The following is a 26,685-nucleotide window of genomic DNA, read 5'->3' as shown; positions in this document are numbered from 1 at the left end:
GGAAAAAAATAAAAAATACAAATCATCTGTTTTTTTTTATATAATTGATCATAATCTCATGATGGCTAATCGTTGCTCTTATGTCACACTAGCCATAGGATGACAGAATAGTAGAATTAACGGTGTCTGTGACTGTGACTATACGCAAACGTATAGTGTAAAAATATACTTCGGCCAGATGAGGGTGGAGGCAGGCAAGGACTTATAGGTGAGGGGTCAGTCAACACCTGCTTTGTGTGTGTGTGTGTGTGTGTGTGTGTGTGTGTGTGTGTGTGTGTGTGTGTGTGTGTGTGTGTGTGTGAGAGTGCGTGCGTGCGTGTGTGTGTATGCGCGTGCACACACACACACACAGTGCCATTGGTTACACCTCACAGGTGATAAGGTATGTTGTGCTTCTGTGATTTTTATACCATGCAGTTCGTTATGTAAATAAAGCATTGAGAGTGAAATGAATACATCTGTGTGTGTGTGTGTGTGTGTGTGTGTGTGTGTGTGTGCGTGCGTGCGTGCGTGCGTGCGTGCGTGCGTGCGTGCGTGCGTGCGTGCGTGTGTGAAATAGTCTATTTCTTTATATTCTGGTATAGAAGAACTCTAAAAGGTGCATTTGTAAAGCGCCTTTTACATTGCGCATTACATTCACCCATTCTCACACACACACACACACACACACACACTGGAAGAATGCATGCAAGGCACCAACCTGCTCATCGGGAGCAATTAGGGGTTCAGAACTTCAGGGTCTTGCTCAAGGACACTTCGACCAACTCTGGGGGAGCGCGGAATCGAACTGGGAAGTTTCTGGTTGCCAAGCGGCCACTCTACCCCTTGGCCACTGCCACTCTAGACACACATGGAACAGTTAAACTAGAGTGAAATGAGGAAGACCTAAGATCTGTGCACACGCACACACATACATGCAAGGACATTATGCATACAGACACACAACCAGAGAGACACACCTATGCGCGCGTGTGTGCACGTGCACACACACACACACACACACACACACACACACACACACACACACACACACACACACACACACACACACACACACACACACACACACACACACACACACACACACACACACACACACACACACACACAGGTGATAAGGGTAAGAAGGAGAAAGGTGTTGTTGACTGGAGGGTGTGGCCCCAGAGGGAGAGAGGGAGAGACAGAGAGAGGAAGAGAGACACAGAGAGAAGTGGGACAGAGCAGAGGGAGAGAAAGGCAAAACAAAAACAGAGACTTTTATTAAAACCGTGTACAGAAGCCTCCAGTGCAAATGGATCTGATGCTGAAGGGATGGACATGGGACAGCCTGTGGACGACATGACATTCACCTGGAATCCCAGGGAGAGAAAACATCAACATGAACGTTCACACTTGTCGCCCGAGTGCTTCTTGGCTTACAGAAAGAGTGTTACTCGCTTTGGATACTACTACAGACACCCGCCCGCCGTCCGCGGCCGCATAGACGACTGGACTGGAGCTGAGGACAGTATGCCAGGTGAGGAGAGCAGACGTCCGCTAAACGCAGGTGGTTTCACTGTGGTTCTCACAAACACTAGAACCAACCAGAGCTCTAGTCTAGACCAGCGGTTCTCAACCTTTTCAGGCCGCAAACCCCAAAATAATCATATTTTAACTGGGGACCCCCCCACCATGACGAGCACTAAGAGTTGAGGCTACTCAGCTCACAACGCCTCGCAACGCTAGGCGTTGTGAGCATGTAGATCTGCTATTTTCACTTTTATCTGTCTCTAATATTTGACAATTTGGCCAATGTTACATTTTTCATTTTAGAGGTATTAAAAAGGTCTTAAAAGCCCTTAAATTGTCACTTAAGAAATGTGCAGATACCCTCTAGACACTTATACTGTATGTTGGTCTGTTTACTGTCGAGTGAGAAAACAATGTTGAACATTAAGCTAATTATCTGGGGACCCGCCAAAATAATGTGGGGACCCCCCTGGGGTCACAAGATAAAAAAATTGGGAACTAGACTAGTGTACAAAAAGATTTACAGATCTGTAAGGGCCCTTTTAGAACCGTGAGAGTTCCTAGACCTCACTTTGCAAACCACTTAACTAGAGCAAGGCAATCTGAGAACTGCTGTGTTTGTGTTTGTGTATGGGGGGGGGAGACACATACGGTGAGTGTATTTTAGCTGCATGTTGTCAGTGGATTCTTGCATGTATACAGAGGGTACTGCACTGTTTTGATTGTGCATCTGTCTGTGTTTTGGCGGTGTAAATGTGCGGCTGTGTGTACACTGTTAATGTGTATGGGTGTGTTGTTGATGCATTGGGAGTGTGTGTGTGTGTGTGTGTGTGTGTGTGTGTGTGTGTGTGTGTGTGTGTGTGTGTGTGTGTAGGAACAATGTAGACAAACAGGTTCAGTGACAGTTCTAGAATGTCACACTGTGCGCGCACACGTGTGTGTGGGTGCCTGGGTGGGTGTGTCTGTGCGTGCGTGTGTCTATGTGTACATGTTCAACCACATTGAGGGAGAGGTTAGGATGACAATGCAAAATTGACACGGCTGGGGGGAAAAAAAGTAATCAACCAAACATGTTCTTAGTTGAAACACACCTTGGAAGAAGCATTATGCAGCCTTCATGTGCCGCTTGATGTGACACTGTCTGCTTGAAATATAGATGAGCAGCAGCACAGTAGCTGACCACAACTCAATGGTTGACAGGAGGACCGGTGAGTTATTTGTACTCAGCTTTCATTAATAATATAACAGGAGACGACAGGTCACGGCAGAACAGAACAGAACACTGAATCAAACAATGTCAATCAGGGTTTGATTTGACATTGTTGATTTCTTTCATTAATAATATAACAGAAGACAACAGGACACGGCAGAACAGAATACAGAATAAATAAAAAAAATGTCAATGATTGCTTTGTTAAAAAGAAATAATGATATGACACTTTCTGACAACTTTTTTTTGAATGAAATGTTATCTTGTCCAACCGGTATGGAGAGTATGTTAATACAGTACACTATAACAATTGGGGGGGGGGGGTGTATTTTGTCTCCCTGCTCTTCTATCGAGACATTTAGATTGTGTCAAAGGTCATGTCTCACCTACAGCATAGACACAGGTTCTGACACGGCAGGTCAAAAATTCAATTTATCTTTGAATTACTTTTCGAAAGTAAATTGAATCCTGAAAAGTGACAGCTTTGGAGGTTTATGAGGTTTCCATCCAACAGAGACTATAGGGAGGTTCACACAGTAGCCGGTCTGAAAGCAGACAAGATGAAATACCACTATAACTGGAACAGCTATATAGCTCTAATAACCAGCTCTATGCTAATTATGCTTGAACGAGGTTACTTGAAAAGAAACAACGGTTTCATTTAGATGTAATCAGTGTGAAGCAATGCTAAAATAGGAAAAAAAGGTTCTATCACTCAAAGTTTTGGAGGACCCCCTGTAGTAACTCTGAGGACTCCCTGGGGGTCCCAGACCCTCTGTTGAAGACCCTTGCTACAGTGCATAAGGCCAATATACTCACTCACTATCACATCAATCTCACTCGTCTCTCACTTTGATCTCTTGAACAGCACGTGTTTGTTTAATGGCGTTCGGTTATGTTGTGTAAATTTGTATAAAGAGATTGCGTGCCATACAGTACATTCAACATTCAACTGGCCACTTATCTGTTTGCGTTTCTTGATTTCCTCAAACACCCCAAATCATTGATGCAGCTTGGACTGAAATCAGTAAATGGGTACTTGGCTAACTGTTAACGGCAGGGATTTAATAGATAGGAGATAGGAGATAGATGGTTAAAGTTACAGAGTTACACTGGACCAGCAGTGAGAAGGTTGGATATCTGAACTGAAGCCAGTCGTGATCAGCTGATGGTTCTTCTCCATTAAAAGTTGTCTCAAATAGGGCTGTCGCGATTATGAAATTGTACTTGACGATTCATTGTCACTCAAATAATTACGATTAACAATTTGAGTGGAACATAATTATGAACAAAAACAAAGTTGCACAGGGCAGATGTGACAAATAACTTAAATATACAAAGAAATTACTGACAAATCTAATGATTTTATACTTTCAAAAATGTTTTAAAAATATTGGAAAAAGCTGAAAATAGTGGAACTAGACGATATACGAGCTCGCAATGTGATGTGAGCTCGTGGATCTGGTATTTCCACAATATTTCAAAAATGTTTCAAAGCGTATATGAACATTTTTCGTATGGAAATTATTATGACAATTATCTAGGCATTGCCACATGCGGCGGTGCCGGTTCGATTTGCCGCATGTCACTCCCCGTCTCTCCCCCCATTTCCACTCAGTCTACTGTCCTATCAATAAAGGCATGAAAGGCCAAAAACAAATCTTTAAAAAAGAAATTACATCAGTACTTCTCTCTTATCTGCTAAGTGAACATTTATTTATTTATACTACAGAACTCTGTGCTGTGAAAACAAGCCACACTTTAAGGTTCTGATGTGGTCCTGATAGACTGACAGTTACAAATTGCTTACATTTGATAAACAAATTCAGCGGGCAAGAGCGCAGACAGACATACAAAGCGGTTGCTACGGCAGCCATGATTGCGGCAGGGTCTCTTGCTTCAGAGAGCTTGCCTTTTCCATCCCATAATGACCCTCTCTGATCCCTTCATTTGAATTATACAGTGCTAAACACCTGTTGCAGCACTCTGGCTTGGCAACAGTTACAGAATGTCTGTGAAACTTTAACTACACAGAATGTCATGTATGCTTAATGATTTTATTGTGTAATGTTTTTTTTGTGTTTTTCTTTTTAGTTTTAAGTGTCTAGTCAAAGAATCCTTCATCATTTATTTTTCCAATGTGACATCGAGCTCGAGCCAGTTTCACACCCGATGTCACATTGGAAAAATAAAATAAATCAAGTAAAATAAAATAAAATATATTCGGTGTCTAGTAAAATAAAATCAAATATTAAAATAAAAGAGCCTGGTTAGTGCATTGACGATAATGCTCCTTGTGAGCCTCGAGGCCTTGAGTTTGAATTTAACTACTTTTCTCTTGTTTCCTCAATGTCTCTCTGCCCTAGTACACCATCTAAAAAGCATACATTGGTTGGTCAAAAGGGTTGGAGAGTGTAGCAGTAGTGGCTCAGAGCCTCTGCCTGATGACCAAACGCCTAATATCTCACCTGGCTAAAGGGGAATTCCCCTTTAGACTAGCGGTTAAGATGTTAGCTTTCCACACAGGGGACCCGGGTTAGAATCCCGGGCCTGGATCAAAGTGATACGTTACACCTTTTGTGGGTGTACCAACAGTAGATCAGATTTTCACCACTTATCAGATAGTCAGGGGCGTCACAAGGGAGGGAAAAGTGGACAAAAGAATCTAGTTCCATTCCATTATATAAAAGATGTGTAGAGATAAGGTGGGGAACTTAGACAAGATCCAAGGCAACTCTGTTACTTGCAAGTAGAAACCTATTTTATTTAAATCATGGCAGCAATGTATATTGAAATTCTTTATTAGGAATAAACCATTGAGATGAACCATCTCGTTTTCAAGGACATCCTCAAGTTGCAGATACGTACAGTATCTGTGTAGAACAAACAAAAACTAAACAAATAAACAAAACAAACAAGTGAAACAAAACAAAACAGCACTAAACATAACAGGACAAATCAAACAGCATCAACAAGGGGGGACACAAATACAAACATACAACATACAACATAGCACATATAAGAATCATTGCGTCAAAGGATCTGTTATACTGTTAATAAGGATTAATGAAAGCATGAGCAGTTAGTCTCAAAGTAAGAGGACAGCGCTGTTTTAAATAGTTGAAAGGAAGTTATTGATCGAATATGAACAGGAAGGTTGTTCCAATCGGAAGGAGCTTTAAATCTAAAGGATTTTTTACCAACTGATTTAGTTATATTAGATGGAATTGTAAAATAAGTCTGTACGCAGTGTCTAAGATGATGATTAGAGGTGTAAGGGTCCATATATTGTTTAAGATATTGTGGGTAATTATAGAAAATACATTTGAAAATAAACTGTAACCAATGCTGCTGTCGTCTTACTGTGGGAGATGGCAAGTTGAGATTTTCATACATGGTGCAATGATGAGTTGTATATGGACAGCCAAGGGCAAATCTGCAGAGACGGTTGAATAACGTGTTAAGTGGAAGGAGGTTAGTTTTTGGAGCAGTCTGGTAGACTACATCCGCATAATCCATCATTGGAAGAATAAGTTGCATGACCAGTTTTTTTCTAACTGACAGTGTAAAACATTTTCTATTGTGAAAGAGAACCCCAGTGCTATAGTTTATTTTTCTAACAATGTTATCGATGTGACATTTAAATGATAATTCTGAATCCAGCCATAGACCAAGATATTTTATTTGTTCAACTCTATGTAGTTGTGTGCCATCAAAACAAGTAATATTAAATGTTTGTTGTAATGTCTTAGATGCCAGATTTTGATTTGTACCAAAAAGCATAGTTTTAGTTTTAGTTTTATTTATAAGTAATTTATTGGCTGAAAGCCATAATTCGAGCTGAATGAAATTTGTTTGTAATGTTGACTGAATTTGTGCTAAGGTGGATTGTGATGTATAAATAACTGTATCATCTGCATAGAGTTGAACATTGCAATCCATAAATATTAACGGAAGATCATTGATAAAAATAGAAAACAATAATGGGCCTAAGGTAGAACCTTGAGGTACCCCTTGTTCCTGCACAGCTAGATCTGAATTGCTGCCCTGTATAACCACACATTGTTTTCTATTATGGAGATAAGCATTAAACCAGAGAAGGGCATTGCGTGATAGTCCAATAGCATAAAGTTTGTCTAATAAAAGATAATGGTTGACCAAATCAAATGCCTTGGTTAAATCAATAAAGATCGCACCTGTGAGATTACTATTGCCAGAAGATGAAAATATATCATTTGTGAGTTTTAACAGAGCAGTGGTTGTAGAATGGTTGGAGCGAAAACCTGATTGAACAGGTGATAATATATTGTTATTGCTGAGGTAATTAGTCAATTGATTATGGATTAATTTTTCAAAGATTTTTGCTATAGAGCAGATAATTGAAATAGGTCTGTAATTATTAGGATCTAATGTATTACCCGCTTTGTGCAGAGGGGTGATTTTTGAACACTTCCAGATGGAAGGTATTTCATGAGTTAATAGTGACAGATTGAAGAGATCAGCGAGAGGATACATTAAGATGTGTGGAGCAAGTTTCAGAAATTTATTTTCTATACCATCTAAGCCAGGGCCACTACACAGTTTAAGGTCATTAATGGCTTTCAGAACCTCAAGTGGTGATATTTTCTTAAAAGAGAAGGAGCTATGGCAGGGTGGAGTATTGTTATAAATGACATAAGGATCTGGCATTGAGGGAGTACAGACAGAGGAGAAATGCCGATTAAAGGCCTGTGCTACCAGAAGAGGATTATTTATTATGCTGTTATTGATTTTTAATTGATTGCAGTGATCCTTTTTGTCGGATGAATTCGTTATTGATTTTATTTTTTTCCAAAATTGTTTAGGATTATTGAAATCACGATTAAGAGAATGTAGGATCACAATAACAATTAAAATTTCAATGCAAATGTAGAGGGGCCAGTCAGTTAGAGAAACGGAGAGAAGTCAATCTCCTCGTTGAGGCCAGGGTAAGTTGTAGCTTAATCATTTTATACTAGCTATTGAAAAATAGCAGATATACAAGCTCACAGCACGTGAGCAAATCTTTGAATACGTATATGTATTTTTTAAGCGAATATTTTGTAACTCAAATTTTGCTTCTGGGGGTCCCTGGAACTAAATATTTTGAGATGGGGGTCTGCGGCCAAACACATATCATTTTGGGGGGACCTTCACATGAAAAGGTTTGAGCACCACTGACATAGAAACATAGTTTAAAAAAAAAAAAAAAAACCTTAGAAAGATTTGAAATATTCAAAGACTTTTCACGCTCCAACCTTTTTGAGAGCTTGTAGATCTGCTATTTTTCAATAGTTAAAGCACAAAATGATGCATAATTATGCGTTCCCAGTCTACATGGGTTAAACCCCCACCCCCTATGAAGAACATTCATGGGGGCCCCGCAGTGAATCCTTGTACACAGGGCCCAGAATTTGGTGCGACACCCCCTGCAGATAGTATATGGTTATACGATTAAAGATTCATTACAGTCTACTTAGTACATTTAGTGTTGTGATATCTTCCAGTGAGAGAAATGACAACTAAGATTCACTTGATCTGAGCAACCTCAGGGAATAGCGCTGTAGTGTGCTGTGGCACGCAGCAAATTCCCAAGTGTTAAGGTACTGTAACTCTAAAAGGGTAAAACGAAAATTACCGTTTCTACCCGTACGGGTCCATTTCTTTACACTTTGAGAGTTACATCGACACTCCGGATTTTAATGTGTAAAGTCCCCCTGGATCATCTAAGGTTTTACTGCCCGTATAACCCAACCCCTCGGTCATTCCATCTAAGCTTTAGAGGATTTAGCGCCCGATGCTGAGTCGCGGTAATGCTGATCTCTTCCTCTGGGCTGTGGGTCATGTTGATCTTACAGTTGTGTTTCTCTTCTTCCCCCCCTTCGGCAGCATGTCATCCAACTCCACCCACTCCATGGAAAGACCAGATCTGTGTGCGCCGGGCGACCAAGTCTGTGGTGAGTATGGCGCCTCCAACACCGGTGGCTCTCAGAGTGGGGTCCAGGGACCCTCAGGGTTCCTTGGGGTCCCTTGCAGGAATGCAACTCTTGGGAGCGCACAAATGGAACCAAATGGATACAAGGTATCCATTTGATTCCATAAGAAGTTTGAGAACCATTGTCCTAAACTATGTCCTTTTCCAAAATGTGCCTTGAGTGGGAGACATTTTCTTAACCACTTTAGCCACTATATCGTTGTTGTTGTTGGGCAGAACCCTTGTTATCTCCATTTTCTATGTTTCCTCGTAAAATGTCACACAAAAGTAGCAGAAATAGCCGATCCGTGGAGCTACTGTATAAGTGCTACAGTATGTTCTCTCAGTGGGAGCTCTCACTGACAGGTGATCCAGCAGGGTACCACAGCAGTGGTAACACGAGTGTGTGGGGAATACTGTTAGTGGGGTATGTGGCCGATGTGGCCTCCATATATGGGCATTCCCATATGAAGTCCTGTTAGATATGGGCTTAATATTGATGACATCAGGGAACTCATATATGGGCTAAAAGGGATTCTGTTAGTGTGCCATCACAGTGAAGTCAGAGCGTGATGTCAGAGCGGCAAACCCATTCTCTTAAGAGAGGTTCCCCTGGCATCACAGTGATCAGGAGTCTGTCTAGAAGCATTTAAAACAGCCGTCATAAAACCACTACTGAAAAAAATAAAACCTAGACAGCAATAACCTGGAAAACTACAGACCCATATCAAATCTTCCATTTATGGGCAAAATCTTAGAAAAAGCAGTTTTTATCCAGCTGAATCAATTTATCACAGAAAACAATATTTTAGACCCCCTTCAATCAGGTTTCAGGGCAAATCATAGCACAGAAACAGCTCTGGCCAAAATAATGAACGATCTTAGGATAAATATGGATGATGGCAATGTCCTCCTGGACTTAAGTGCAGCATTTGACACCGTGGACCACAACATCTTACTCCACAGACTAGAACACTCAGTTGGTCTAAGTGGAAAAGTCCTGAAGTGGCTGCGCACCTACATTACAGGTAGAACATTCTGTGTTCGCCTGGGGGGGATCTGGCAAACACACAATCCCCTTTGGTGTCGCACAAGGGAGTAACCTGGCTCCCTTACACTTCTCCCTATACATGCTCCCTTTAGGAGACATCATCAGGAAACACAACATCAACTATCACGCATACGCAGACGACACACAATTATACATATCCGTAGAACCACACAACACAGATACACTAACCTACCTCACCTCCTGCCTCAGTGATATAACAGACTGGATGAATTACATTTCTCCATTGCTGCTCACCCACGGCAAAGCTCCATCTATTTGTACTGTACTGTATGTGTCAAACATGTCATTGCACAATTTAAGAATACAATAATCATTTAGCAGATGCTCTTATCCAGAGCGCGGAACAAAGCATACGATCAAAGTAGATGGCATGGTCCCTAGTCAACATTACCCGACAGGGTAATCAGTCTTCACCACACTAGTAGATATCACAATTTGTTAAGGAATAACTCTTATCATCAGAAGGCCAAATAACAGTGTTGGCTGAAGTTACACCACCCAGCCTTCAAACAATATCACAGATCACCAGTCACCATCATATGGAGAAATTGTTGCTGATTTCCTTGTTAAAACAGCTGGGGAAAAAACTACAGAGTCACTGTTCAAATCAAATGTAGGACATTACAAAACAACAAGACTATTAACAGTCACTTGCCACTTGTCATTTGACTGTATTCAAACGTCTTCGTTTTCCTAAAAGAAAGGACACAGGATCTTACACTAGTGGCACCCCATCATTTCCCTATCCATCAACCGTGGTTCCTTCCAACACAATTCAAATTATAGTATTTTACTAAATGGCAAGGCTCCTGTACCCAAATTCTGCACCATCTGCACCCGGGGGTTTGTAGTCCTCAATGGCTATAACCGCCCTCCCTACATGAATAACCTATTTGCTTTACAATCATTTTAACATTATACGTTCATTCGGCTCCACTCAGTTTTGGCTGTTCATGCAATGCATCATGGTTAGGATACTGCTGGTTCAGGCACTTGTGTGATGGCATTTTGTATGTAGTAGTAGACTTGTCTTCAAATTTACATGTATGACATCATACTCAACAATGTCCAGTACAAATTGAAGATTATATTGCATTCAATGATTTTAACAATTTCCAGCATCCCTATTCTAGGGGGGGAACAGTTGTAAAACAAATCAATAAAAAGAAGAAAAAAGAGCAGGATCTACAAGCTTGCAACACACTGTGAGCTTGTAGGTTGGCTATTTTTCGCAAAGAGATTTGGTGTAGAGTGAAAAGAGTGTACTAAATAAAGTGGAAACTCGTGTCCTTTTGAATAGAGGGCTTACCTGTTTAAGCTCTTCCCAAAGGTATCACCTCACGTACACCTGTCTATGAATGAGGATTATTTCAAGCTGATTATAAGCAATGACTGTTGCTCTAATCCAACCAAAATGTCTTATTACCTTCAAATGGATTTTGGAATATTTGTAAGAGATTGAATTCACTATTGCAGATATATATATGTTACAGTATGTTCAAGAAACCAGTAAAAGTTGTCAAGGAGCACTCGTTTTGACGTTCACCACACACTAATCACCACCAGATGGCGACGTCAGCCACTGCTCTGCCATTCACCAGAGTGTATATAAGAGAGTTACGTCACGCTTTGAACTCGCCGCAGACCGGAAGTGTTTACTCTTTATTTACTAGCCTAGCCTAGCCTAGCCTAGCCTAGCCTAGCCTAGCCATTAGCTCCATTGTAGTCACTTGGACAGGGCGTTTAACGTGCGCTTGCCCAGGCCTTACGGCCTGGGCATAAATATAACGATTGCATTCACCACGGCTTCGTAACTCGCGCGGCGCTCCGCCGGCCGCGCGGCCCTGGCCCGCTCTTCGCGGCCACTCGCGCCTGCGGCGCTCGGGGGCGAAGAGCAGGACCAAGGTCCGCTGGCCTTCGCGCCCGGGTTCGAGCTTCGAGTTACGAAGCCGTGGTGAATGCAATCGTTATATTTATGCCCAGGCCGTAAGGCCTGGGCAAGCGCACGTTAAACGCCCTGTCCAAGTGACTACAATGGAGCTAATGGCTAGGCTAGGCTAGGCTAGGCTAGGCTAGGCTAGTAAATAAAGAGTAAACACTTCCGGTCTGCGGCGAGTTCAAAGCGTGACGTAACTCTCTTATATACACTCTGGTGAATGGCAGAGCAGTGGCTGACGTCGCCATCTGGTGGTGATTAGTGTGTGGTGAACGTCAAAACGAGTGCTCCTTGACAACTTTTACTGGTTTCTTGAACATACTGTAACATATATATTCTTTTGCAGATAAGGATTACTGCAATCAAGTAATCCAGTATGTACGAATGACTGCAATGCAGTGCAGTAGAAATGATTGTAGCAGGGCTTGGTGCGAGGGAACAGAACAAACGACAGCAGAATCTTTATCTTTATCAAGAAGAATAACAAAACTCAGCTTCTTGCCATGTATCAGTGTAATCCCAAAGTCACTATCACCACACGGACAATACGGAGGGACAAGACGGAGCAGATGGATCATGCTGTCATGACAGAGGCTCGCCCTGTACATACGTGTTTGCGTGCATGCATGCATCAGACATGCATGACTGAAACAGTTTTCCCTGTCTTGTTGCATTCTGTGCAGGGCAAAAAAGAAAATCTTGAATGAAACCATTACGTAACCATCGTTTTATGGAAGGTGAAACTGATCTTTTACAGCACAAACCTTTACAGAGGCGCCATACATCTGATTTATACAGTTACGCCCACATGTTCTATTGTTCTATTGCCACTGGGAGCGTCCCAGTAGAACCAGTCTTAGGGTACAGTCACAGAGTCACACAGGCTAGCGTGAGGTGCAGGCATGTGATTTGAACTCGTTACCCCACCTGGAAGCTACGCACCTTCGCTCACATAGAGTTGAAGTAAATAATGGGAGGTGAATAATTACTTTAAAACTACAATCTTGTGCCTGGGCCACAGGGTAGCTGGTCCAGGCACCTAGGCTGGTAATCCAGCCCTTGCAGCGTCGCAGGTTCGAGTCCCGATCCTGACGACCTTTGCTGCGTGTGTTCCCCCCCCATCCCCCCATCTCTCTCTCCGTTTCCTGTCAGCCTACTGTACCTATCAATAAAGACAGAAAAAGCCCAAAGCTATATTTGAACAAAAACAAGAACTTCACTACAATCTTGTTGTGTTTGTCAGTGGGAGCTACCCTGTAAAATTCCTACTGAATGATACGTCTTAAAAATATGAATTTATTTCCGGTAGTGTGAGACCAAGTAAAAGCAAAACTGCATTTGCTCTTACTTTTTGCTATGCTTCTTGTTTTTAATGTATTTAATTCTTTAGTAATTTAAACTGTTTTGCCTTCTTATGCTTTAAACGCCATGTTATGCGTTACGTAAATCACCCAGAGTTTCTGTAAGTGCCTTTCCCAAGAGCACCGTGAAAGAATTTGTTCGTCATCTTTACAGTAAAGGATTAGGCACACAGGTAAACTCTTTCAAATGGTTTGTTAGTCTAAGATGTTGGTCTTGACACTTCCTTGAACTGTGATACTGTGGAGCAACAGTCACACTCAAGGAAGCATTTGATGAGATTGACATGCTAATTTATGCCACTAGAAGCTCGGTCGCCCGACTAGAAGTCGGCGACCTGGCCAACTCAGGAACAATGTAAATAGGGAATGAATGCCCCGCCCTTTAATGCAAACCCCATTATACCTGTTGTCATAGGATCCGTTTTGACCATCTGTTTGCGTGTGTCCATTTATGCCCATATATGGAGAGATATGTCTGTCTACGTCCATTTTCTGCCCATATATGGAGATCTCTGTAGGACCTGGTTTGACCATCTGTTTGCCTGTGCCCATTTATGCCCATATATGGAGTTTGCGACCTGGCCAACTCGGGAACGATGTAAATAGGGAATGAATGCCCCACCCTTTAATGCAAACCCCATTATATGGAGATCTCTGTATCTGTCTGTGTCCCTTTTATGCCCATATACTCTATCTGTGTCCATCTTTTATGCCCATATGCCCATATATGGAGATCTCAGTCTGTGTCCCTTTTATGCCCATATATCTGCGTCCATTTTATGCCCATATGCCCATATATGGAGATCTCTGTATCTGCCCATATGCCCATTCTCTGTATCAGTCTGTGTCCCTTTTATGCCCATATACGGAGATATCTGTCATGGAGATCTCAGTCTGTGTCCCTTTTATGCCCATATATCTGTCTGTGTCCCTTTTATGCCCATATACGGAGATATATCTGTCTGTGTCCCTTTTATGCCCATATACGGAGATATCTGTCGGGTCGAGGCAAGGCCCCTGTATTGCCCATATATGGAGATCTCTGTATCTGCCCATATGCCCAAATATGGAGATCTCAGTCTGTCGGGTCAAGGCTAGGCCCCTGTATCTGCCTGCAGTGATGTCACAATGACTCAGCGCTTGCGCCCGGCACTGCAGTGATGTCACAATGAGTCAGCGCTTGCGCCGATTTTGCGCCGATTTCCGCATAAGGAGATTCCGAACGTTTCGCGCCGGTTAGGGAAAACCGCGCTTCGGGTCGGGTCGAGGCCCGGCACTGCACTCCATGCCCATATATCTGCGTCCATTTTATGCCCATATGCCCATATATGGAGATCTCTGTATCTGCCCATATGCCCATTCTCTGTATCAGTCTGTGTCCCTTTTATGCCCATATACGGAGATATCTGTCATGGAGATCTCAGTCTGTGTCCCTTTTATGCCCATATATCTGTCTGTGTCCCTTTTATGCCCATATACGGAGATATATCTGTCTGTGTCCCTTTTATGCCCATATACGGAGATATCTGTCGGGTCGAGGCAAGGCCCCTGTATTGCCCATATATGGAGATCTCTGTATCTGCCCATATGCCCAAATATGGAGATCTCAGTCTGTCGGGTCAAGGCTAGGCCCCTGTATCTGCCTGCAGTGATGTCACAATGACTCAGCGCTTGCGCCCGGCACTGCAGTGATGTCACAATGAGTCAGCGCTTGCGCCGATTTTGCGCCGATTTCCGCATAAGGAGATTCCGAACGTTTCACGCCGGTTAGGGAGAACCGCGCTTCGGGTCGGGTCGAGGCCCGGCACTGCACTCGGTGCCGCGGCGGGGAATGCGCGTGCCGAATCTGAAGCCGGTGGGACGAACGGTTCTCGAGATACGCGGATTACAAACACACACGCAGAGACTTCTCGCATTTATAGATAGATGTAGTCAATTACTCAGCACATAAGCACACTATACGGTTTACACAGAGAATGTCATTTCACATTCCAGCTTCCTCAACATCATGTGTGTACTTCACTGACGATGTAGACAGTGACGTACAGTGACGTAATTTAATTTCAGTCATTTTGCGTGAGTGACGGGTTAGAGTGTTGCAATAGACAAGATAAGTGAGGAACTGACATGCTTTACTTCAACATTACAATAGCAACAACTGGAGTAGTACAATATGTTTCTAAACTTGAACTTGTAAGATGGCATTCTGTAGTTCTTAGCATTGTTTTTGCATTTGCTTTCCAAGAAACACTGCAGGACCAGATTTTTATATGAGATTTCATTTAAAAATATCTTTGCTGTTGGTCCAGAACCAGTGAATAACTTGGCTGTTATTGCTACCTTTCTCATGCTCAACCTTTGTGGAGACAAACGGAAATTGTGCTATACTTCTATTGTCTGGCCACTCTGGGCTGCAATGCACTCTCCTTGATCTAGCAAATAAAACATTTTGTATTAATGAGTTGCGCATGACATGCGCAGAGCAGGCTCAGTCAGGAAACTCTGTGCAGTAGCTGGCAGTTAACCACTGGTCGGGCTCAGCTCACTTCAAATAACTTCATGACTAGAGAGCACTCCATTTAAACAGGATTTTTTTATCTTCTTTTATGTACTATGGAGGGACTCAGAAGGCAGGGGAGATGCAGTATGCTCCCTCAGAGTACTGTACTTAAAGCAGATCTATTGGAATTATTGGCAGATTCATATGGCAAACCATATGAACCAAAAATGTATTGCTCATTTTGTATACAAAAATATGTTTTATACAATTTGTGAGTTGCCCTGACTGAAAAGTGTCTCTTGAAAAAAGGGTCTGCTTATAATTATAAAAGTATTACTCAAAAAGAAAAGTTCTCAAGTGTGCTTCCCTCTACACATGAGCAGGGACACAGGAAAGGTTGTCATGTCTGTTGTTGGGGCGCGGTTGGCGCATGCACATTTTACGATTTGTTGATTACCCTTGTGCTGTATGCACAAGGACAGGACGGGTTTCTTTTACATTATCATCTGCACAAATACAGTTCCAATGATACCGTACTGTATTTGTCCCCTTAACCTTCCTTATTTTACTATTCAAGCCTCATTCATACTATTTTCGGCAAGCGACATTGCTGTACAATGAGATAAAATAAGCATGATCCTCCCATCCCATCCCTTTCAGTGATACGGGACTACGAGACGGAAGTGATAGTGGTTCCCACCCTCCTCCTGGTGGCCTTCCTGATCACCTGGCTGGCTGTGTTGGTGCTGAGGTATTGCCCCGAGCACAGGCGTGCAAGAGCCACCTCCCCTCTGCCCCAACACCACCACAGGTCACATCACCGACACACACACAGCCACAGGCGGGAACTGCAGGGGATTGATGGTGAGTAGCCTACAGATCTGGAAATGTACTTTTGTCTGGAGTATTCACAGCCCTGTCCATTTACAGTATGTCTTTCATTGTTTCTCTTATATTTTTGGGGCTTTTTCTGCATTTATTTATAGTTTCATAGTAGAGGTGGAGAGGAAATATGGGGAGAGACAAGCAGCAAAGACCGCCAGGAATGGGACTCGTACCCGCGGTGTGCTTATGACCATAACCCTAACCCATTCTTTACTATTTTGACAAATATTTTAGAATAGTGATCTACAACGTGTCGACATAGATATTTTCACTATTTAAAATATGTTTTCATTCAAAATAGTAAATAATTGCAAGGCATAATGGGATAAAGCACACCCATGGCTTGAGACTCTTGTCCAGAGTACTAGACTATACATTTAAGACTAAATAGATTAGGGCTACTCATTCAGTCCTTATTAACTTACTATGAGATGACAAAACAAGATGTCTCAAGATAAGAACTCCTATAACGTACAGAACGATCTGTGTAAAAATGTGTAAAGTGTGAATCCAGACGAAAATGGCAGATAATAAACTGTACTTCTCTTCCTATAGCTCTAGGGATGGGACAATATGAAAATTTCACGCCAACGTTTATTGTCGTGAACAAATATCCCCAGCATCAATTATCCTTGGGTGGAACATTTGCCCCAAAAAATAGTAGATCTACAGTACAAGCTCACAACGTTGTAGATCAGCTATTCTTTGGCAAAGAGATTTGGTAAGAGAGTGAAAATAAGACTGTAGCAAGTATGTTATTTCCAGGTCTGTTTTTACCAATTATAGAGGGTTTAAGTGGTACCGGATATGCAGGTCGGCAAATAAAAGGTGAATGGATCTCAGTGCATGATGGAGGACAATTTCACAATATATTTAAATCTCCACGATACAATTATTGTGAGTGTTTTTTAATCAAGATAAACGATAATATGGATTATCGTCCCATCCCTATATAGCTCCAGCGGAGCTGAACGTACTGGAACACGAGGCCCTGCCCATGACGGTGCAGCAGGTCCAGCAGAATGTCAAGCCCACCCTGGGCATGGTGGCCATACCACAGCAGACCAGGGAGCTCCAGCAGGGACTGTTCAGCCGCGTCACCCCTCTGCCGCGGACCTTCGCCATTAAACGTGACAACACGGTCACTCTCCACAGGGCCCTCCTGGACAACCGCAATGTCGTCCTCAGGGTCCTGAAAGGTACTATGCCAGAAGAGCGAGGGTTCCTGAACTCCATAATGATCGCATTTTTTTTAACTGGGTACCGCCCTCTCTCCACCCTGACAAGTACTTGGAATTGAAGGCATTACAATTAGTTTGACTCTGTTCCATAGATAAATATTGTGAAAATAGTCTATAAATAGCCAACAAGCTCAAAACACCTTGTCAATTCGATATTTTCACAATGTTCTGCCTTTTTCTTACGTTTTTCTTATTTGGTATTAAAAAGGTAATTAAATTGTAACTTTAGAAATGTGCAGACACCCTGGGATCGCCTCCAATTTCTGGCTTTTATATCCGGTCGGGAGCGGATGGTGTCCCATGTCATTTTGTAGTCAAAACGGATTTCAATTCGGCAGGAAATACCAAACCTAAAACAATTCCCCACGCTCAATGAAATAATTTTAGTACCTACCCAATAAAACCCTTGATGCGGCATACTTTTGCTTATTTTTTGAAAAATTCATTTGGTATATCCATCTTTTAGTCCAACTCGCAGTGACTGGCAAGACTACGCTCCTCTAGCATTCAAATAGGGATTGGGTAAACAAATGGGTAAACAAAACAAAGCAACGCTGCTTCTTCTGCCATCCGGTCTAGACCGGATCAAACGACCTGTTCAGTAAACAAATACCAGGCTTTCCCCCCAGAAAGCCTGGTGACGCGAGGTTACCTGTATACAAGTACGAGTACTGTGTGTTGGTTTGTTTACAGTTGAGTGAGAAAAGAATGTTGCACATTAAGCTAATCATCTCCGGAAAATAATATGGGGACCCACAGTTTGCTACACTATATTACACAAAACAATAGTATTGTGGACTATGACCACTGAATAGAATTGATCAACTCTGAAGAAAACATAAAAATGATATCACGATATATGCAGCAGTGGCTCAGGTAGAGCGGGCACTTTGGAAATGGAAGGTTACCGGTTTGATCCCAGACTCCCCCTCAGTTAGTGTCAAAGTCTCCTTGAGCAAGACATTGAACCCCTAGAACTGCTCCAGATGATCAGGTTGTAGCCTTGGATGGCTTCCCTCCGCCGTCGGTGCATGAATGGGTGAATGTAATGCAACACTACACCATTTATGATATATAGTACTATATCAAGTTATATTGGACCAGTATTTCCACAGCTACTTCCAGCCACGGCCACCTTTTACTACTTTGAAACACTTTGAAACGCTATGATGTTTTGACGGGGTGCCAGGCATTCCTGTAGTGACTGTGGTGGTGGCGGCGGCAAAAAATAGAAACTGACCTACTGAAACCAACGCAAACCGAACCGACCTTCTTGTCTTCCTTCAGAGTCAGCAGACGCCGGCGAGCGCCAGCACTTCCTGGGTTTCGCTTCCTTCCTGTCCGGGCTGGGGCCGCACACCTTCCTGCCCGCCCTGCTGGGCGTGGTGTCGCTGCAGGCGCCGCTGGTCATGGTGGTGGAGGAGCTGCCACACAGGGACCTGTTGGGCTTCCTGTGGAGATGTAGACAGGTAGAGCGTAACCTATTTGTGGAGGACGAAGACACAGAAACAATGAGCCATCGCTGGCATCGAATCACACTGGTAGAGTGGTCTAACGTTACACACAAACTGTCAGAGAGAGAGAGAGAGATATATATTCTACATTCTTTATTTATTTATTCTTGGTTTCTTTACTTCCCATTTTCCGAGTTCCGGCCACAGTTTTCAAGGCCTGTCCAAACTGTCTCCGACCACCGAACTTTTCGTCGGAGAGGTCCGGTTCAACAACAAAATTACGTCACTCGCAACTTCTGAAAAGCATTACCCTGAATTAGAGTTCGGAAAGCTGCACGTCGGAAAGTCGTCACTCTCCGACGAAAGGTTTGGTGGTCGGAGACAGTATGGAGAAGCCTTAAGACTCGTCTCCTCCTCTTCAGACTCTATAGTACCTCGCCCCGTACTGATTGATTGATTAAATATTTTATTAGCAGCTCGCAGAAAAAAGCACTACAAGGTCTGCTATAAGAGGATTTAAACCCAAGAAAGCACTATGGCTTGTTCCCACTGGGGTCCTTTGTACTCAATTCCTTGAAGACTAGCACTTCTCTCTCCTTGTATTCTTGTAACCTTTGTTTGATAGATGCTAGTTTACGGTGCCGATATACTTGGTCACTTGTAATTAGGACACATTTTATTTAGACAGCCTTTTGTTTAGAAAGATGCTATAGGTTCACCGTTTACCTGGTATTGTATATAGTTTCAATGTGCAGAATGTGATTTAGATAGCATGTTGTTTAGACAGATGTTAGGTTCAGTGTTTACCTAACATTTGTTGCGGTCGTAGGTCGCAGTTTAGTATGTGAACGGTCACAGCTTGTCCTTATCTGTGTCTATAATGACTGACACTGTAGTTCCCCTGACACATAACTGTGACATCACAGGTGACATCACTGAGTGTCAGGGGAACCACTCTAACAGAATGGGTTTGCTGCTCTGACATCACACTGACTTCACTGTAATGTCAGGGAAACCACACTAACAGAATCCCTTTTATGCCCATTTATGTCATCAATATTAAGCCCATATCTAACAGGACTTCATATGGGAATGCCCATATATCGAGGCCACATCAGCCACATACCACTAACTGAATCCATATATGGCCAAGACAGCCCATATCTGTGTGGCTGGTTCTACAGACAGGGATATCTCCATGTATGGGCATAACAGGATTGTATGTATGATGTCAGATGTCATAGACGTCATAGGACTTTCACATAACGAATAACTTGAGTAAGCATGTTTGGGCTCTCACGGCATATCTCCATATACAGTACATGGATCTCCATATATGGGTACCAGGGGTCTCCATATATGGGTAACTGGTCCGATATACATCACTGGCCAGATGGCAGAGACATTTAGGGTGAGGTCGCATGTCGCCCTGAGGCGTCTTACTAGTGTATTTGATACACTACTACTGTATATAATTTGTTCTGTATGCACTCTACCTACAGTATGTGACTATTTACCTTACCTTCTATTTACCTTCAAGTTTTGACCCATCTGAAGTGGTCAGATGGGTGGGCCGCATGCATTTTCAGAGCATGTTTATTTTTGTATTGATTGTGTGGGATCTTTATGGAACCAATGCACAGTGGTATACTTGTTGTTCCAAAATGTTTAATCATGTCATATTATCATTCGAAACTTAGTGTTTTGCCAATTATATTGGGTCCTCTCTTTGGGAATTTATTAAAAAAAATCATTGATATCAGATACGTCTTTTACAAGGGAGCCCTGTTCAGGACAAGCAGTAAGACAAGTGCAAAAGCAAGTCAAAGTGCAAATAGTCATAAGGCAGGCGAAATATATTTTACACCATTTAGGTAGGGAAACAACAAGTGCACTGTCCAATGGTGTCTGTCATCAGGTCAAAACAGTAAACTTTTAAAAGACCTAAGCGTGATCAAATCCTACTTACTGTGCTCATCTCAATCAGTTGTAAGCTCTGGATAAGATATCTAAACTGTAATTATCTTTCTGTAGGATAACGCAGATGGTGAGAGTCCATGTGACCTGACAGAGAAGAGGATCTTCACCATGGCAGGGCAGGTGGCCTCTGCCCTGGTTAGTTACAACTTCACTCTCTTAGCTTATACTGTATATCGTTGCTGTCGGGCAAACACCTATTATCTCCATATTCTGTTTTTTTTAATGAATGAACATGATCATACTATAGCGTCACACAAAATAATTGTGACGTGTTTTGAGCTTGTAGATCTGCTACTTTTCAATTTGAATCCTGAAAAGTAACAGTTTTGGACATAATGAGGTTTCCACCCGGCAAGACGGGCAGCTTGTGCAAAACAAACATGTCAGGCTTCTGATTGTTTTAAGAGGGACAGGAGATAAACAAAAGTTTGTCTGACCATCTGTGTTGCCGTCTTGTGCTCAGTGAATCTGGGGTGATAATTTATATTTACAGTGTGTGTGCGCGTGTCTCCAACAACTATCCAGGAGTACCTTCACACTAAGAACGTCATCCATGGCAACCTGGGGGCTCGCAGTGTGCTGGTTGGTGGAGACCTGAAGGCCAAGCTGTGGGGTCTGGGCTACGCCTACCGCAGGAGAGCTCAGGCTGGACCGCCGGGGGAGACGGAGGCCATGGAGATGAGGAAGTGGCAGCCTCCTGAGTTACTGGCCAGGATAGCTGTCACTCCAAGCAGCGATGTGTGAGTGTTCTGCTACCGCACCGCTCCCCTGCTGGGAGAGCAGATTTTGATTTAAGCCTAGTTCAGTCAGAGCAAAGATTTGCGATTAAAAGGAAAATTGGACATACCGCCATGATGCATTCTTTTTATATACTTTATTCTTTTTCCCCCATTTGTCTTACAGGTGGTCTTTTGGCTGCCTGCTCTATGAAATGGTCACGCTAGGTGAGTAGTGGAAGACATTGGACGCATGTGTTTCATTACGCTTTAATGTGTTATCCTGGGTATAAGTTATATTGTCAAGAATCACTTTGTCAATTTCCCTATGTATATGAAATGATGTTCCCCCTCAGTCACTTGCATTGTTTGCAACATAAAACATCAAGCCTATCTAAGAAACATAAAAAGACCAAAACTAAAAACACAACATAAGCAAACATTTTACTTGTATATATTTTAACAAAATAAAAAATAATTCTAGTAACTGTACAGAATAGCTGAAAGATGTAAATAAAACAATGCTCTTATAGCAGGGCTTTTCATTTCCATGTAATGGACCATTAGCCCAGAGACCCCCATTAGAAAAGATGTTGTGCTTGGGACCCCATATGAGAACATCTGTGTTATTTTTCATTAGTAAAGAGGATAGAGTGAAACCTATGATCTGAATTATTCTTATACTGTACATTCTCTCCTCTAGCCAGTGAAAGCTAGTGAAATTAAACTGTTTCTTAAGATGACCCACTAGAAATACCTCAAGGACCCCCGTCACCCCCCTGCAAGTGGCTGAGGGGGGACGTCATTTCATATTCTTTATGTATAGCCCCTTCTCCACTACAGGGCCGAACCAGAACTTTCCAGAACCAAGAACTTTCAAGAACCTGTGAAGTTCGGGGACCAAGTTCTGCTTACGTTTCCATATAAACAGACCAGGGTGGCCCCAAAAAAAGAGCAGCAGTGCTGCTGGCCCCGGCCAAATTTAAGAAGCAGGACCTAAAAAAGGTTCCCAGAACCTTGTATGAAACCGGGCCAAGGGCAATGGAAACAGAACCAGAACCAAAAAAATTGTTCAGGTTCTGGAAAGTTCTGGTTCCCCCTTGTAGTGGAAAAGGCGCTTATGTAGACAGACTAAACACATAGGGAAATGACAAAGTGAGTGTTAGTGTGGAATCTGTGGATAGTGTACAGTAGATTGACTCTATATATAGTGTAGCTCCTGCCACTGGCTTGATTTCCCTTGGGGATTGATTGTGTTATTGTTCAGGTTTCAGTAAAATCTCTTCTCTTGGCTGGGTATACACACGCACACACATACACACACACTCTTGTAATTCAGTCTATCATTCTGCCTTTAGGGGAGCCACCGTTTGCTAAGATCATGGCCAATGAGCTCCTTCAGTACCTCCAGAGAGGCAAGACGTTGAAGAGACCAAGCACCTGCTCCAACACACTGTAAGGAAGAGATAAACGACCATATACTCCTATGAAATACATAGAGAAACCACAAGCAGTGGTTTGTGGCCCACTCATCTGACCACATAGAACTATTTGTATTTGCAATGTAGACTAGTGATCTAGAGAATCAATCTGCGGCTACACTGACTGGTGGGGTCTGAGACAAGTGTGTCAGTGTGTGCCTTGGGATTCTTTGTACATTTTGAAATACAGAGGCAAATTCTATTATATCCTAAATGTATGTACAGTATGTATATGAGAGATCTACTAGCAGCAAGTAGATCACTGTTGAGCTAGTAACTAGCTCAACAGTGATAAGAGCGATAAAGTGTCATAGTATAGGCTATTTTATAAAGATAATATTGTGCCTTGAGGACAGCTTTTGACTTGGGGTGTAGCCTGCCTTAGGCACATGAACTATTAAAACAATTAACATTTCTTTTATTAGATAAAGATGGCCTGATGACCTGGGTGCATAATATTACTGTAGCCTACATTGTACAATAATAGCATACTGCACAGGGCAGGCATCTCATGTTCTTTCCATTCCTGGCTGATGGGTTTTCAACAACAAAAAACAAGTAGAACAGGAAATACACAATTTGTTTACATTCCGATTTGGGACTGAATAATAATATTCTCTGCTTCTTTCTGCTTTCTTGCTTTCTGAAAGCCACTTAACTTACATAGACAGTGTAGCCTAGCCTGGTGGTGACTTTAGCCAAAGTTTGGCTTGGCAGACTGGCAACTTGTGTAATGGCTCATGAAGTTAATCAAAATAGTTAACTTCCGCCAAGTGCAACCACAGAACTTTACAATAATCAAAACCGAATGAAAATAAGCTAAACAGACAGCTTCGAAATGCACACAGCTGTCAATTAATTGACTGGCGCCTGGCAGAATTGTAACCATATTGATTTTATATGGCCTGTGTGTTGGGCTGTTACCACTGCCAGTGACAAAAAGCTGGCAACAAGAATCTTTTTACAATATATGCGCTGTAGGTTGGCCTATAGGCCGCAGGGGTCTTCAACAGGGGGTCCGCGACCCCCAGGGGGTCCGCGGAGGTACTGCAGGGGGTCCGCGAAATTATTGCTTAAAAAAAAAAAAAAAAAAAAAAAGGTGAAATCCTTTTTTTTCTTTCTTTTTTTTTTTTTTTTTAAGCAAAAAAATGTTTTTTTTTTTTTTTTCACATTTATGTTAAAAAATAAATCATGATTCTATCCATTTTGAATAGCTTGAATACATGATTACTATGCAATTGACAGATTGTTGATATCATTGACATTGGTTCTCAGTTAATAAGTAGTATGTTTAGAAATGGTAGTGGTACGGCCCACCCTGCTCGCTGTAACTTGTACATGTTTAAAATAAAAATATGTCGTAGCCCCGACCCCCCCACCCTACGAGGTGGTAGGGGGTCCCTGCTCCATCTCCCCATCAGTTTGGGGGTCCCCGGCCTGAAAACGTTGAAGACCCCTGCTATAGGGTATACATATCATAACTAGCTCTAACATTATTGGCAGGCACGTGGTTGAAATACTGGCAGGAACATTTATAGGAAATGCATTGTCTAGCATACTGCCTACTACAACAATGTATAAGTAGGCAAGGCCTGCAGTAGCCTGTATTCCTGTAAGAAATGCTTCATATTGTCACAATGCTGAAAGCAGATGGGAACGTAATATTACTCACAAAGGCTGCCGAATAGCTACTTTAGAAGTCATACATGTTCTCAAGAGTCATATACTAAAGTTACTACTACTAGCCTGGTACCTATCAGTGGAGAAGTGGAACCAGCTGGGCTGAACAGCATCACTGACAGATGATTAAGAGTGACATCTAGTGGCAATTCTTTAGACCTACAGATTTGTTTGGATGTGTCAAAATCAGAGGATGCAATCAATGTAAAGCAGGGGTCAGCAACCTTTTTGAAATGATGTGCCATGTTTTAATTTTCTAGTTAGTCAGTGTGCCTTGTCAACATACATTTTAATGACGTATCAAATATTTTAACATATTTTGATTTGCAGGACATTGTTATAACGATCATTAATCTCCCTGACTCCCTCCCCAGTCAGAGTTCAGAGTTTTAATGAATGTAGAATTATGTGCAGGATGTAATTTCCTGTAAATTAGCTAACTTCATTTAAATAAATAAATTGAAGATTTTTTTATTTTTTTTATCCTGTCTTTCACACTTCTGCCAGTGCCAATGTTGGCACCCGTGCCTGAGGTTGCTTACCCCTGATGTAAAGGTTCAAATCAAATTTACTTTTGTTTACATTTTGTGTGTTGGTTTTGCTTTTACATTTTAAAGAATCAATATGTTTTATCTGTCACATCATGCTCATACAAGTAGCCTGCATACTTTGCCAGACTGTCTGCTAACAATGTGACTGTCCAAGCCAGGTAGGTATTATAGAAATAAATGTAGGAAATGAGTCAATACAGATCTGACCTCCGTTTTAAAACAAGCTGAGGACTAAAAATAAGCTTCATTAGGCTAAAGGTAGAAGGGTAAACCAAATCCTAATCTGAAAGATCATAATGATCTTATGTGTACCCATTACTACCCAATTTGCAGATCTGTTTTCTTGTCCTATCTGATAAGTTGTCTTAAGTTTTGTAAAACCTGTGCCCTCTGGTGTGCAACCTCTCCTGGGGAATCCCCAGGGTAATCCCCAGGACTGGCTTGTAATGAATGACTGCTTCATTAAAAGTTACAACCCGTTGTACTTCAACCTCCAGGTTCTCCATTATCAAGTCGTGTTGCCAGTGGAACCAACAGCAACGACTCACCATGCCTGAACTCATCAGGAAGCTCCAGTCGGGAGAGAGATCAGCCAATGACAGGACGGTTCTTCGGGTACCTGAGCCACTGGACATCGAGAAATACCTGAGGGAGGCGGGATATGGAGAGGCGTACAACTATGCAGTCTTCTGATTGCTTCAGAGCCTGATCAATTACAAGCATATCAGCCAATAGCAGGGCAGTTCTCAGGGTATACCTGAGCAAATGAACAGAGGTATATCATATGGAACTACTGTACCAAAGGGAGGCTGGCAATATGGCAATCCCGTGCCCAGAACTTCAGGCAGCGGGGCGGGGAAGCCCTGCTGACAATGCACTTTGAATAGTGACTGAACATATTAAACAGGGAGCACTGCAAGGTTTTCAGGATTTGCTGGTATTCCGCCAATCACAAGAGGCAGGAGTCTCTAGTTTTTGTTGTTTTGATTAGATTTTTTTACAGTTAATGTTTCAAGATTTTCATCCAGCTTTGATAGATGAAAATCTTCCTCTGAGAGTTGCATTTGGGGGCTCCACTGGATTCAACTTCCTTCCCAAATGCAAAGTGGAGAGATGT

At 42.3% G+C, this 26,685-nt stretch overlaps 1 protein-coding gene across 1 annotated transcript; it reads left to right on the top strand.

The window, feature by feature from the left end:
• Positions 1 to 1,311: 1,311 nt before the first annotated feature.
• Positions 1,312 to 26,261, top strand: styk1a (serine/threonine/tyrosine kinase 1a; the record flags this gene model as incomplete). Its single annotated transcript, XM_080735478.1, has 10 exons — positions 1,312 to 1,516; positions 8,596 to 8,730; positions 16,241 to 16,444; positions 17,422 to 17,664; positions 18,994 to 19,175; positions 21,195 to 21,275; positions 21,666 to 21,880; positions 22,044 to 22,084; positions 23,215 to 23,311; positions 26,066 to 26,261. 10 exons carry the CDS (start codon positions 1,312 to 1,314, stop codon positions 26,259 to 26,261), a joined length of 1,599 nt encoding a protein of 532 aa, XP_080591604.1.
• Between the last annotated feature and the right edge of the window lie 424 nt (positions 26,262 to 26,685).

The sequence above is a fragment of the Nannobrachium achirus genome (genome assembly GCF_963921795.1).
Source record: "Nannobrachium achirus genome assembly, chromosome: 10".
In the NCBI taxonomy this organism is placed as follows: Eukaryota; Metazoa; Chordata; class Actinopteri; order Myctophiformes; family Myctophidae; genus Nannobrachium; species Nannobrachium achirus.
Note: the sequence above shows the minus strand (reverse complement) of the source record. Positions and strands in the feature narration are given on the sequence as shown.